The sequence below is a fragment of the Pan troglodytes genome, chromosome 2, assembly GCF_028858775.2.
Source record: "Pan troglodytes isolate AG18354 chromosome 2, NHGRI_mPanTro3-v2.0_pri, whole genome shotgun sequence".
Taxonomy (NCBI): Eukaryota; Metazoa; Chordata; class Mammalia; order Primates; family Hominidae; genus Pan; species Pan troglodytes.
The window spans coordinates 153090295-153104828 of NC_086015.1; the positions used below are offsets into that span (position 1 = coordinate 153090295).

Here is a 14534-nt window from a genome sequence, read left to right on the forward strand (position 1 = left end):
CTTTATCACTTATTTTTTCTTTGTAATACTGTAAAACCTTTTTGTGATAATCATGTCAGCTCCTAAAGAAAATATGTTCAATATTAAAAGTAGCACACAACCATATAAGCCTGCTGTTGCCATGGAAATGTTTCAACTGAGTTGTTATTCAAAGACTGCTCAGAATTTTGGTTCTTGACTTTGTTGCTTAGATTGTTTTCTATGATATTTTGCTCCATCTTTGCGCATGTGTTTAAACGTTTTATATGTACAGAGACGAATGTTGTAAAGATCTTTACCATTTTCATCTTTGCTATTACTTGGTAGAGGTAAGAAAAGCATAGATTTATCAGAAGAGGCTTGTATCTGTCCCTCTTTTCAAGGCCTTTCCTAGGAATACTGGTATCTTATACCAAGCAGAGATACTAACGCCTGGAAACAAAAGGAAGTTGTAAAAGCCCCTTCCTGTTGACACTTCACGTAAGGAATATACCAATTTTTATTTCAGCCAGGAACAGAATGGATTAATTCAGTGAGCCAATAACATTCTTTATCTTTAGGAGACAGCAGAAAGTGGTAGGAAGGACACCAACTTCAGAACCAGGAAATATGTGTTTATTCTAAGCCAGGCTAGTTGTTATGTGAACCAGATACCTGCGCCCTCAGGAAAGTTACTTAATCTTTATAAGCACATTATTTTCATCTATAATAGTGTGAATAATTTTAATAATTATTTGACCTGACAAATTTGTGAAAACCTTATGAGAGAAGGTATATGAGAAAACCCATGCAATGGCAGAGTGAGAGGAGCCTAGATAAGGAGTCAGAAGCCTCCAGTTTGAGTCCAGACTGTGCAAATATCTAACTGTATAACCAGGTCAAGTTGTTAATATCTCTGGGTCATTTTTTTTTTCCTTTTTTTCTTTGATTTCTTTCTTCAACAAATGCATTTTGACAGCCTACTCTGCACTGTTTTAGGCACTGTGACTATAGCAAGTAATGATGCAGTCAGAGGCTCTGCCTTCATATCTTTCATTGAGGTAGTAGAGTGCAGTACTTAAGAGAGTACTTTCGGGGTACTGCTTGTTAGGGTTTGAATCCCAGCTTTACCACCTAGTAACTGTATGACCTTGGGTATATTACCTAATATCTACATGCTTCAGTTTTTCTGATCTGTGAAATTAGGATAATAATAGTACCTAAGTTATTTAGTTGCTATGAAGATTGAATGAATTAAGGCCTGTTAAGCGTCTAGAAGACTTCCTGGTTCTTAGCAATCATTTAATGATTGTTCAGATATTATTATTGTGATTATTATCATTTTATTGCATTCTAGAGTAGGAGAGAAGAAATGAACACATAATCAAATAGATGTGCTATAATGTCAAGTAGTGATAAATGCTATGAAGAAAAATATCAGCATAAGGGGATATAGAATGACAGAGATGAAAGGAAGGCAGCTATTTTAGATAGGGTGGTCAGAGAAAGCTTCTGTGAGGCATTGCAATTTGAGCACTGATCTAAAGTTAGAGGCTGAGTCATGCAGATTTCTGAAGGAGGGTATTCCAAGGAGACGGAACAACAAGTACAACAATTCAAAGATAAATCATGCTTGGTGTTTCCAAAGTGTGGCATAAAGCCACAATGGCTAGAGTGGTGAACAAGGGAGGGAGTTGGGGGATAAGGTTAGAGAAGGAGCCAGGGGTCAAATATGATGGGCCTTGTCAGCCATGATAAGGACTTTGGAATTTATTCTAAATAAGTTTTAGGCTGGGCGCAGTGGCTCAGGCCTGTAATCCTAGCACTTTGGGAGGCCAAGGCGGGAGGATTGCCTGAGCTTAGGAGTTCAAGACCAACCTTGGCAACATTGTGAAACCCCATCTCTACTAAATATATAAAAAATTAGCCAGGTGTGGTGGCGTGCATGCCTGTAGTCCCAGCTACTCAAGAGGCTGAACCACAAGAATCACTTGAACCTGGGAGGCGGAGGGTGCAGTGAGCCGAGATCGTGCCACTGCACTCCAGCCTGGGCAACAGAGCAAGACTCCGTCTCCAAATGATTGAATGAATGAATGAATAAATTAAAAAAAATAAGTTTTAAACAGCTGTGTAAGGCAATATGACATATTTCATAAAAGGAGCACTTTGCTGTTCTTTGGAGAGAACACTGAAGGTGAAAGGTGAGCAAAAGTGCCAACAGAGAGAACATTTAGAAAGCTGCTGCAGCAGCCAGGCAAGAGTAATGGTGGTTTGGAGTATTAGTAGTTAAAGTCATGAGAAGTGGTAGGAATATGGCTATATTTTGAAGCTGACAGGATTTGGTATAGGGAGTAAGGGAAAGGGAGGAGTCAAGGATGATTCCAAGATGTTTAGTCTGAGAAACTAAGTGAATGGCTATGCTGTTTACAGAGATGAGAAATAGAGTTGATCGACTGAGAGAAAAGAGACATTCAGAGTTCAGTTGAGAAACTTTGTTTGAAACATGTATTAGGCAATCAAATGGAGATATTGAATGGACAATTGGATATACGAATCTGGAGAGTTTGGGGCTGGATCATTCAAATTGTAATCTATCTTTGTCGATATGTACTTCACAGAGTTGTTTTACAGATCAAAATAGAGTGTTTTAAAAGTATTTTGTGAAGTAAAACATATTTAGTTTTGTTTTCAGTAGATAATGTTGCCATTTTCAAGATGGCTACTCATATTTGCTTACAATATTTTCTCCCTTTTTCTTAATCATTTTATTAAAGGAGCTTTCTACATCTCTTTAGATGTCATAATTCAAAGAAGCTAGGTTACTTCCAATATTATTAGCCAGTAGTTACAAACCAAAAGTTATTCCTTGAGTTTGTCATAGTATCTTCATGAAAGAAGAAAGCATCATACAATTCCAAGTTTTAAGTATCAAATAAAATAAGCTTTAAACTCATATGTGGTAGAGAAAATATCTTAGCAAAATAGAAAATATCTCCCAAATATAAAAAAAATATAGTCCTATAACAATACCTCTGCATCTATTAAAAAAAATGCAATAATGCCTGTAGCCCCAGCTACTTGGGAGGCTGAGACAGGAGGGGCACTTGAGCCCAGGAGTTACAGGCTGTAGTACACAATGGTGCCATCTGTGAATAGCCACTGCACTGCATCCTGAGCAACATAGCGAGACTCTGTCTCTAAAAAAATAAAAATAAAAATAAATGATGAGGTAGATCTGTATTTATTGACATAACAGGATATCTGAGCTGTATCATTGTGTAGAAAAAAGCTTACACTTTAAAAATTATATGATCCCATTGATATAAAAAATAAAATTTTATTGATCACGTTGATATAAAAATAGTGATTAAATATTTCTTGACTAATATTTTTTGTTTCTTCCCTCTTTGGGGCTTACATGTTTTTTTCTGGTGTGTATGTGTGCGCGTGTGTGCGTGTGTGTGTGTGTGAGAGAGAGAGAATGTGTGAGAGTTGAACGTTTATATTTGCATAAAACAATCTAGAAGTGAAAAAAACTTACTCTACCAAGGATATCAAGATTTTAAACCTTGTCTTTATAAGGATGAAAACAATAACAGCAAAATAGATCAGTAATTTGTAAGTTTAGGGGGTAGGGGTTGACTGTATGAGGGAATTTTGGTGGGTGATGGAACATTCTATATCCAACTGTAGTTGTGGTTATAATTGTATGTATTTGTCACAACTTACAGAACTGCTTATTACTTTAAATAAAACATTTGTCCTTGGATGGGAAAGATTATGGTTTTGTTTTGTTTTCTTTTTCTTTACTTGCCTCCCCCCCTTTTAAATGCATAATGAATATGCATTGTTTTTAAAATGCAGAACAAAGTTATTTTGAAAACTATAAAAAGAAAACAAATGGGCCTTCTCTAAAGCCAAATGTGTTAAACTAACTGACAGCTAATAATGAGGCTGCTTTTTCTATTAGCAACATTAAGAGGATTGTTTTTCTTTCTATTCCTGAGTAATGGGTAATTTTGACGAAATTCTTTTTGGGTGGCATTTGATTTTGGTTTTGAATATGGGTAGAAGAGTCAAATATCTTAAGATACCAATCAAACACAAAACTTTGCCATGAGCGCCAGGCTTACAAGGAAATAGAAACCAGCTTTCCTACCCTATTCCCTTTCTCAACCCCTGTCAGCCTTTCAGTCTGGAAAGCCAGAGATGTGTGGTATTACTTTTTAGATTGTTGTGAAGTTGTCTTTTCTTATATTCTCTGGCTTATACGTCTCCTGGAAATGGGTATGTAAAAGAAGCTTTTTCTCTTTTTCATTTAGGAATTAAGTTATGTGTGGGAAGAAAACCTAAAATTTCTTCATCTTTCTTCTCTAATAAGTTATGTCTAGAGAGGAAGAAATCAAATGGAAATATTAAAAATAAAAATTACATCTCAATCTTATAGACTATTGAGAGAATTCAGGTAATGTGTATATGCAAAATGTTAGCTTTGTTACTGTAAATGTTATGTTTCTCAACCATTTTGATGATGAATAAAATCTGCAATCTGGAAAATCAAGCAATAGACAATTAAAGTTGATTGTAATTGTTTCCAGTTGCATTTGCTGCTATTATGAAGAAAGTTAAGTTGATTATACACTAAATATGGGCTTTTAAGAATAATTTCATTATTCTTTTATACAGTTGAGGTACTAAAGAAAATTGACATTCCATCTGTCTTTATTGGTGAATCATCAGCTAATTCTCTGAAAGATGAATTCACATATGAAAAAGGGTAAGTAATGGATATAAAAAATCATGTTGCTTAAAATTCTTCTTTATATTAAGGTAGAATTATATAATATTGTAATCAAGATTATGTTTCAGAATGAACTCTGTAGTGCTAAATTATCCCTTTTTAAATCATTATGCTTTTAAGACGTAGTATTTTAAAGTATTTTACTACTTTTTCTTTGTATGATTATGTTGAAAATATATTCATGCTAGTGAGAGTAAGTCACCCTTGTTGCTAAAAAGATAACTTTTCATTTTGAAGTTTAATCAAACTACTGGTATTTTAAAACAATGCAATTTATGTTTATATGACATTTTCTATTACGAAATGTTTGTATATTACTAAAAAGATATTTTATATATTATAAACACAGAATCCAAAACATTGTGTTAAGTGACTAACATTTACAAAGGTAAAAAGTCAGTTTTCAAGTTTTAGAAGCTTGATTTGAATGAGAACTTTTATATGAAACGCTTCTCCCCTACCCCCACAAAATAATCTCATTACAAAGATAACATACAGACTGAAATTAACTTAAGGCACAGCTGTCTCAGCTAATATAGAAAACAGAGAGAAAACGGTACAATGAACACTTCAGAACTTCTTCCATGACACACAGATCCCCAAAACGTAGTTGACCAGAACAGACTTTGGTCTAAGAGGAACAACAACAAAAATAATAATAAAAGCAGCTAATATTTATTGAGCATTTAGCAAAGCTGGGCACTCATGAAAGCAAGACTTCTACATTTTGTTATCCATTTAATCCTCACAACAACCCTCTAGTGGTTGTTATTATTATCACCTATTATCTACATTTGCCAGAAGAGGTAACTGGCACAATGAAATCCAATTCTAATTATTTAGGGGGAAAAGAAATCCACGAATATTTCTGTTTGAAAATGCATAAAAAGAAGAGGGCAAGGTTTTCTGTTTACTGTTATTGTTAGTTCCCCACTACAGTGTTGATATTTAAAATACTGTTCACATATTATATGCTCAGAACATTTAAGTTAAGGAATGTAATTTTGGAAGTTGTATCAAAAAACAGTTATGCAAAGTGGTGTTTTGTCAGCCGTGTTTGCTTGGTTAAAAGAGAGGAGAATTAGTACTTGCTTTTACCTCAATATTGCTCCCTCGTTTAGAATACTTCTATATATTTTAATATGTATTTTAAAGAGTATTTTTTGTTTTTAATTATAAAACCATACTTTTTTAAATTAAGAAGTAATATATAGATACTAGCAAAATATGGAAAAATTGAAATATAAAATATTTAAAGTGAAAGTCTCTATGTGACACTATTGTTTACCAACTACTGTTTTTTAAAAAGCCCTTTGTTTTTCCCCATATTTGATTATTCACCTTAATTAGTGATCACATGCTCATAAAACGGAACCATACGGTGCCTAATAATTTGTAACTTGCTTTATTTACTTAATGTTTTGACCCTTTCCAGGTGAATACAAGTTTACAAACTCTCTTATCCCACCTCTTGGCTACAGATATATTGTGGCATTGAAAAATGTTTGAATTTTAAAAAGTTAAATAACATTCCAAATAGAATTTGAGGCAACACCCCATAATCAAACAAATTAATGTATCTGCAATAAATATATGGCTATTTTTTCATGTCAGTTCACTTCAAGTTGACTGTCAAATGAATTGCAAACATTATTTTTTAAAGCTTTTTAGGTTTTAGAATTGGTCATAAGGAATTGTAGACCCGTACATAAAGATCTACTCTATCTATCTATCTATCTATATATCTGTCTATCTCTCTATCTGTCTGTCTGTCTGTCTGTCTGTCTATCTATCTACCTACCTACCTACCTATACCTATCATCTATCTATTTATCTGTCTGTCTATTTAGTATCTATCTACCACCTACTTTACCCTCAAGCCCCCTCTCTTTCAGTGGGCAGAACTAGGAAATATATATGGCTTTTAAAGATACAATAAATCATGAGTGTATACTGTTGCTTCCAATTTAAATACAAAGGTCTAGAATTTTTACTTTATTGATCTTAAATGGGTATTTTATTTTTCTATGCTGAAAGACACCAACATAATAATATATTGTCTTTTCTAAATGTAAAGTATGTACACAACAGACTCAGAAGAAGAATATCAATGCTATTACCAACATTTCTTAAAAAACAGTTCTTTCTCTGCTTAGAGTATGTCATAATAGATAAGATAAAGCTAAATTATTATCATTATTATTATTATTTTTGAGACAGGCTGTTACTCTGTTGCCCAGGCTGGAGTGCAGTGGCATGGTCTCAACTCACTGCAACCTCTGCCTCCTGATCTCAAGCGATCCTCCTACCTTAGCCTCCCCAGCAGCTGGGGGCTACAGGCGAATTCTTTTTTTAAAAGAAAGTGAAATAGTCTGTGTGCTGGTGTTATAAATTGAAAACACAGGTTTATTTGATTCATTTGCTTTCAGAGTTTGTAGATTGCTCCCCTTACCCCCAACTGTGATTTTAAAAATTATATATAAACTCTAAGTCAAAATCAGTGAAACAATGTATATTCAGAGAAGTTCAGATTCTAAGTATCATCCATCTTGTCCATCTTGTTCCTCTCCTTACCTTATAAGTAACAATTAAAAAAAGATTTTAATTTATTCTTTAGTTCATTAAATTTAAAAATATGTAGGAAAATATATATCTCCTCTCCCCTATCTTCTACCCTTAGTGCATAAACAATATTCCCCATCCTGCTTTTGACTTGATCGTTTATCCTTGAGTAGATAGAGATATTCTTCATTCTTTTGTACAGCTGCATAGAACTCTTATTTTGTGGATGTTCCAGTTTAATCAGCCAGTCCCCTGTTGATCAGCATTTGAATCGGTTACGTTATTTTGTAATTATAAATACTGCTGTAATGCATAACCTTATGCCTAAGTGTTTTCATGTTTTTGCCAGTATACTTTTGGAATAGGTTTCTAGAAGTGGGATTGCTAGTTCAGAGGTTTAATGTGTATGTATTTTTGCTAGATATTGTCAATTCCCATCCGTAAGGGTCATGCCAACAGTTTATGAGGGTGTCTCTTTTATTGTACCCTCACCAACAAAGTTGTTGTCAGATTTTCTTATTTTTACTAATCAGATAGGTGAGAAATGGTATTCTATTATAGTTTTCATGTGTATTTCTCTTATTACAAGCACATTTAAGCATTTTTTTCTTATGCTTAAGCGCTACTTATATTTTATCTTTTATGAGCTGTTTATCTCTAGGCCAGTTTTTTGTATTAGATTATTGGTCATTTTCTTCCCTATTTTTAGAAGTTCTGTATTTTATTAGTTATGTTGGTCCTTTATTTTTTAATATTACAATTTTTTTTGTATTTTGAAATTTTTATTTCACTATGATGTTGGTTTTTTTTTAATGTAAACAAAAATCAAATATCTCTTCCCTTGGGCTGTTGGTCTTGAGTCTTAATAAAGTTTTCCCTACTCCTGTGTTATAGAGGAATTCACCCACATTTATACTTGTATGGTTTTGTTTTTAACATTAAATCTTTTGTTCATTTGTAATTTATCCTATATATAGCTTGAAGAATGGATCCAATCATATCTTTTTCCAAATAGCCATCAGTTATTCCAATGGGGTTTTTTTTTGTCCTTCCCAATGAAATTTTTAAAACAATTTTATTAAGATATATCTCACATACCATAAGGTTTACCCATTTAAGGTGTAAAATTCAGTGATTTGAGTATATTTATAGAATTCTGCAATCATCATCACATTCTAATTTTAGAACTTTTTCAATATTCCAAGTAGAAACCCCGTACACATTTGCAGTCACTTCCTATTCCCCAGTCCTTCTTCGTCCACTCCAGCCCCAGGCAATCACTAATCTACTTTCTGTCTTTATGGATTTGTCTATTCTGGTTATTTCACATGAATGGAAACATATAATATTTTATGATTTTTTTTCATTTAGTGTAATGTTTTCAAGATTCATCATATTGTAACATGTATTGGTACTTTATTCTTTTTATTGCTGAATAGCTTTCCATTGTATGGATATACCATGTTTTGTTTATCTATTCATCAGTTGATGGATGGACATTTAGCTTGTTTCCACAACTTGGCTATTGTGAATAATGCTTTTTTCACTATTTGTGTACAAATTTTTACATGTGCATATGTTTTTATTTCTCTTTGGTATATACCTAGAATGGAATTGTTGCATTATGTGGTAACTCTATGTTTAACACTTTGAGGAACTGCCAGACTTTTTCCCAAAGTGCCTTCACCAATTTATATTCACACCAGCAATGTATGAGGGTTCCAGTTTTTCCTTCCAAAGGAATTTAATAATCAACTGGTCTAGCTTCAGAAAAACCTGATAAGATTTTTATTGAGATTACATTATATTCATAAATTAATTTAGGAAGAATTGACATTTTTAGGATAAGTCTCCTTATTCAAGAGTGTGGTATGTCCTTTCATTTGTTCAATTCTGCCTTTTTTTTTTTTTTTTTTTTTTTAATTTAGAAAGGGTCTCACTCCAGTTGTGCAGGCTGGAGTGCAGTGGTGCCAGCTCACTGCAGCCTTGATCTCCGAGGCTCAGGTGATCCTCCCACTGCAGCCTCCTGAGTAGCTAGGACCACAGGCATGCACCACCTTGCCCAGCTAATTTTTTGTATTTTTAGTAGAGCTGGGGTTTTGCCATGTTGCCAAGGCTGGTCTTGAACTCCTGGACTCAAGCAATCTGCCCGCCTCAGCTCCACAAAGTGTTGGGATTACAGGTGTGAGTGAGCAGCCAATTCTGTTTTTATGTATTCAGCTTTGTTTAGTTTTTTTAGCCCAAAATCTATGTGAGATAAACATTTCTTGTTAAATTTATGCCAAGGTATTTTATTGTTTGCTATCATAAGTGGAGTCTCCTCTTTCATTACATCTACTAACTGGTTTTTATTTGTACAGCTGAAAGCTCATTTTTGAGTGTGGATATAATAACCTGCAATTTGACTAAATTCTCTTACTGTTGGTGGCAGTTTTTTCATATAAATAGAAATAGTTTTATCTTTTCCTTTCCAATTCTTATGCTTCTAATTGCTTTCCCTCATCTAATTGCATTGGTAATAACTTTAACACCATGTTAAATAGTAGTAGAGATAGGCATCTTTCCCTTGTTATTCCCTTTAGTAAGAAAGCTTCTCGTTTCTTTAAGTAAGATTCTGGTTTTTCATCATATTAATGAAGTATTCATCAATTATTGTTTTATTGTACTTTATTCTTTTTAGCTACTGTTCACTCTTTTAACTACTTTTAAAAAGGATGGTATATTCTGGATTTAACAATAGTCCATTGTTTAGATATATCCTAATTTACTTAGCCAGTAAGCCACCGACTATAAGCATGACCTCTGGAATAAGAGCTGTATGGATTCAAATCCTGGCTTCCATCACTTGTTAGCTGTGTGATCTTCAACAAAAAATTTATTATCTCTGGGCCGTAGCCTCTCTCCTCATTAAAATGTGAACAATAATAGAACCTACAGCATATAGCATTGCTGGAAGGATTAAACACATTAATAAAATTCTTAGAAGAATACCTGGGACATAGTAAATGCTTCATAAATGTTAATGCTTACTTTCCAATTCTTGTCTATTACAGAAAGTGCTATAATGATATCCTTGACCATATACTATGTGCAATTGCACAAATGTTTCTTTAGCAAAAGCACCTAAAAGTGGAATTTTTTTGATTAAGGAGAAACAGTTTTAAATTTCAGTAAACAATTGTCATATTGCCCTTTAAAAAGCAGTTATGTTTCCACCAACATTTTAGGAAAGCCAATGTTTTCCCCTACTCTTGCCAGAAATACATATTATCAGTCTTTTTATGACCTCCCAATCTGACAAGAAGAAAATGAGTTGGTCCGATTAGCATTTCTTTATTCACAGGGAATAGTTTTATAAACTGTTTGGTGTCCTTTGTCAATTTTGGTCTTTTAAAAACTTAAATTCTAGAAGCATTTGTAACTTTTATTAGGGAAGGCAAATTATTGGATAACATACAACTTTTACAGGTTGTGGGCAGAGACAAAGCTTGTTTTTGATCAGAGTGAGTAGTGCAGTTCACTGGAGGGATTGCTGGGGTGTGGCCTTTGGGAGGGTATTTAATCTTCATGGACAATTTCTCTTGAAAATGAAGAGTTAGAACAAAGAATATTGAGGTTCCTTTAGGATTTCTATATTCTCTCTGATGGTTAGGGATTCTATTTTTTCACATTTAATCCCTAGCACCAGGCCCATTGACTATATCACAGTAGATATTTAGTAAATTCTAATGAAATTAAACTGCTTTTATGTTACCTCAGAATTCCTCAAGAAGACAGAGCAGTGCACTGGCAGTAAATGGGGACACAGGGCTGAGCACAGAGCCTGTTTATTAAGTGATGTAAGATGTTTAATGAGGCAGCTGTGAGCTTTGTCTGAAAGGAGCAAGTTCAAGGAAGTAGTCAGATGAAATAGTGGGGATATCCAGCAGTTGGGCTGAATACAGGTTATTGCCTGGAAAGCTGATCTATAGGACAGAAGGCTCTGCTGTGTGGCTGTAAATCCACTGAGGCTCAGTAGTTTGATTGGTGGGGGCTGGATGTCAGAAAAGAACAGACAAGACTTCATGTGTCAACAGAAGGATGGGGAAATTAGACAGGTTATTATTATCAAGCTTAAGCCTAGGCAGCTGGTTTGAAATTAGCCTGGGAAGTCACACAAAGGAAAATAAGACCCTATTTTCTGGGTTGCTTAGGACTCTGCTTCAGTGATCAAATCTTAGCTGCAGAGCTCATAAGATGTGCTGTATTTAGGCATGGACATGGAGGCAGTGTGGTAGGATAATTACCTGTTTAAATACCTTCTTCCTCAAATACAGATTAATCTGGGACTAGGGCAAGGATGAATCTGCAAGTTCAGCTGTGGGAGACCTGGGCTGACAGAAGAAATAGAAATGGAGCCAGAGGACTGAAATTCCATTGTAGTTCTGTTGTAGTTCCCTGTATCATCACTATCACCGCATCCACTGTTAGCAATTTGGTTAAGAAAAAAACAGTATCTTGAGTGTACATTGAGCTTTTGATTCAAGATGCTCAAAACCTTTTTTTTTTTTTTTTTTTGAGACAAAGCCTCACTATGTCACCCAGGCTGGAGTGCAGTGGTGCGATCTCAGCTCACTGCAACCTCCGCCTCCCGGGTTCAAGCTAAGTTTCCAGCCTTAGCCCCTGGGGTAGCTGGGACTACAGGTGCTGGCCACCATGCCTGGTTAATTTTTTTTTTTTTTTTTGTATTTTTAGTAGAGATGGGGTTTTGCCATGTTGGCCAGGCTGGTCTCAAACTCCTGTGGCCTCAAGTGATCCACCCACCGTGGCCTCCCAAAGTGCTGGGATTACAGGCAAGATGCTCAAAATCTTTTATCAATTGTTGACCCTTTAAAATCCCCACAATATATCTTGATGGTAAACTAAAATGGCATTTAGTTTATAATGGAAAGCATTAATAGGATATGTAGAATATTAGATTTAGAACCCGGGCGTATGAATCTTAGCATAATGCTTCCTGGGAAATTCTGAAATTGATTCCATTTCTGCCATTACAAACACACACGAAGTTCCTAGTTCACTGGGACTTCCTGATTTGTTCTTTTAGCTTGCTCCTTCTCACCTAGAAGCTCTGTTTATTTCTGAGCAACCCTGGGGCTTGTCTCATAGGACAGGATTTATTTATCTCATCAAGGCTGAATGTGCCTTAGGAAGTCATAAACATAAAAAGAGAAGAAAAAAAAAACAGAATATGAGAGTTGTAAGCCTTCCTACTGCTGAGATACTAAGTTACAATGGGTTGAATTTAGGATATGCAATAGTCTGGCTTCTAAACCCTGATAGTGTTTATTTATAGCAGGTTAGTGGCTGTGGGGTAGGGAGGTTATAGAGGATTAGCGTCTCATGGAAAGGCTCTTATACTTAAAAGTGGTACCACTGGCTCAGGGCAGTTTCAGAGGGTATGTGCCGGGAACAGGGATATTAATTGCGGAGCTGGCTGGCCTCGTGCTGGAAGAGATGGTATCAAATAGAGCAGCTTAGGCCCTGCTGCTGCTGATTTTCTTTTTTACACTGATGATATATTAGTTACTTTAGTATTTTGTGCAAAGCTATACAAATGTGTGTGAAATCCTTTGTCATCCCCCATTCTGCTGGAAAGTGAAGTAAAAAGCTACTTGTATTCTAGCAATCGTAGCAATTTTTGGAAAGTTTAAATTATTGGGGTAAATTCCTGGTATTTTTTGTTTGTTGAAGCTTGATAGAGCCCCTTGTGTGTGTGTATAAGAAATAATAGCATGAAGATTTAAAAATAGTCTCGGAAAAAAATAAGTTGCATACATGTTATTTGTCTTAAGTGCTATGGTGTCCTAAGCACCTCTGTATGAGGAAAGGAGTAAATCTGTTATTTTCCTTTATACTGAGAACGATTGTTTTGCATTGAACCTTTCGGTTATGAAATACCTGGCTTCACTACTTAAAAAATTAACTAGCAGTGGATAACAGAGTAGCTTTGCTGGCACCGTACTAGTCTAGTAGCACAGTGGACCCAATGGATTCATCTGTCATATCTGTCATATTACTGAACATTATACAAACTCTTCCCTAAACTAAGGGTATTTTTAATGCAGAGCTTTGATGCCATGTAAAATTTCCTCATGTAACACAAATGATGTGCTTATTCTGATTACAGTTTTATTTCATGGGTCCCTGTCAATTTTTGTAATGATAATGTCACAGTAATAACATGGTTAATGATAAATGAGAATTAAGGCATGTAGCATTTCCTATTACCCACCTTACAACATACACATTTCTGTAGTTTTTTTCAGTCCAGTGGTGGAGAAGGTGGGGGATATACAGGAAGCCATAACTCTTATGAATTATTTGACCAGTTTTTCATTCCATATCTCATAGATAATTGTAGAGTATAGGACCTGTATCCATTGTACCTGATACAACAGATACATGTAAAGTGGATAGGGAGGAAACAGTATAATTTTTATCAATACTGACGCTAGAGTTTTTCCATAGGAAGAACTTATGAACAGTAATTTGATTGAGGTGGAGGTTCTTTTTGGTACCCAAGGTACTACCATGATTTTACATATAAAATATAACTTTTGCCCCAGCTACTAAATTCAATAAACAACATCTCTAGACCTGCCGTGGTGGCTCACGCCTGTAATCCCAGCACTTTGGGAGGCCAAGGCAGGCAAATCACCTGAGGTCAAGAATTCAAGACCACCCTGGCCAACATGGCAAAACCCTCTCTACTAATAAAAATACAAAAATTAGCAGGGTATGGTGGCAGGCACCTGTAATCCCAGCTACTCAGGAGGCTGAGGTAGGAGAATCACTTGAACCCCGGAGGTGGAGGTTGCAGTGAGCTGAGATTGCACCACTGTACTCCAGCCTGGGCAACAGAACAAGGCTCCATCTCAAAAAAATAAAGTAAAATAAAATAAATAAATAAATAACATATCTCCAGGATAGACACAGTAAGAATTGATTGGCTAGTTTTCTTTACCCAGTTTAATCATATAGGCATGCTATTAGGAAAAATATGTAAAATAGACTTAAAGATGTAGAAAGCATTCCTTAAATTATTGAAAGTCATATTTAAGAAAATGAAATGTATGTAGTGGATTTAATTGTAATGTCTATATGTCTGTTTTTAAAAATATTTTTTCCTGTTTTTAATTAACATCAGAATTTAACAACTCTTCATTTCTCA

General features: G+C 34.9%; 1 protein-coding gene across 6 annotated transcripts in view; it reads left to right on the forward strand.

The window, feature by feature from the left end:
• The window catches only part of RNF13 (ring finger protein 13), a 151801-nt gene that overhangs the window by 87049 nt on the left and 50218 nt on the right, over nt 1-14534 (forward strand). For all 6 annotated transcript variants that reach the window (XM_054681164.2, XM_054681163.2, XM_001142115.7 and 3 more), the window contains exon 6: nt 4645-4735. In XM_054681164.2, the coding sequence (XP_054537139.1) occupies nt 4645-4735 (91 nt within the window). The remainder of the gene's footprint in view (nt 1-4644; nt 4736-14534) is intronic.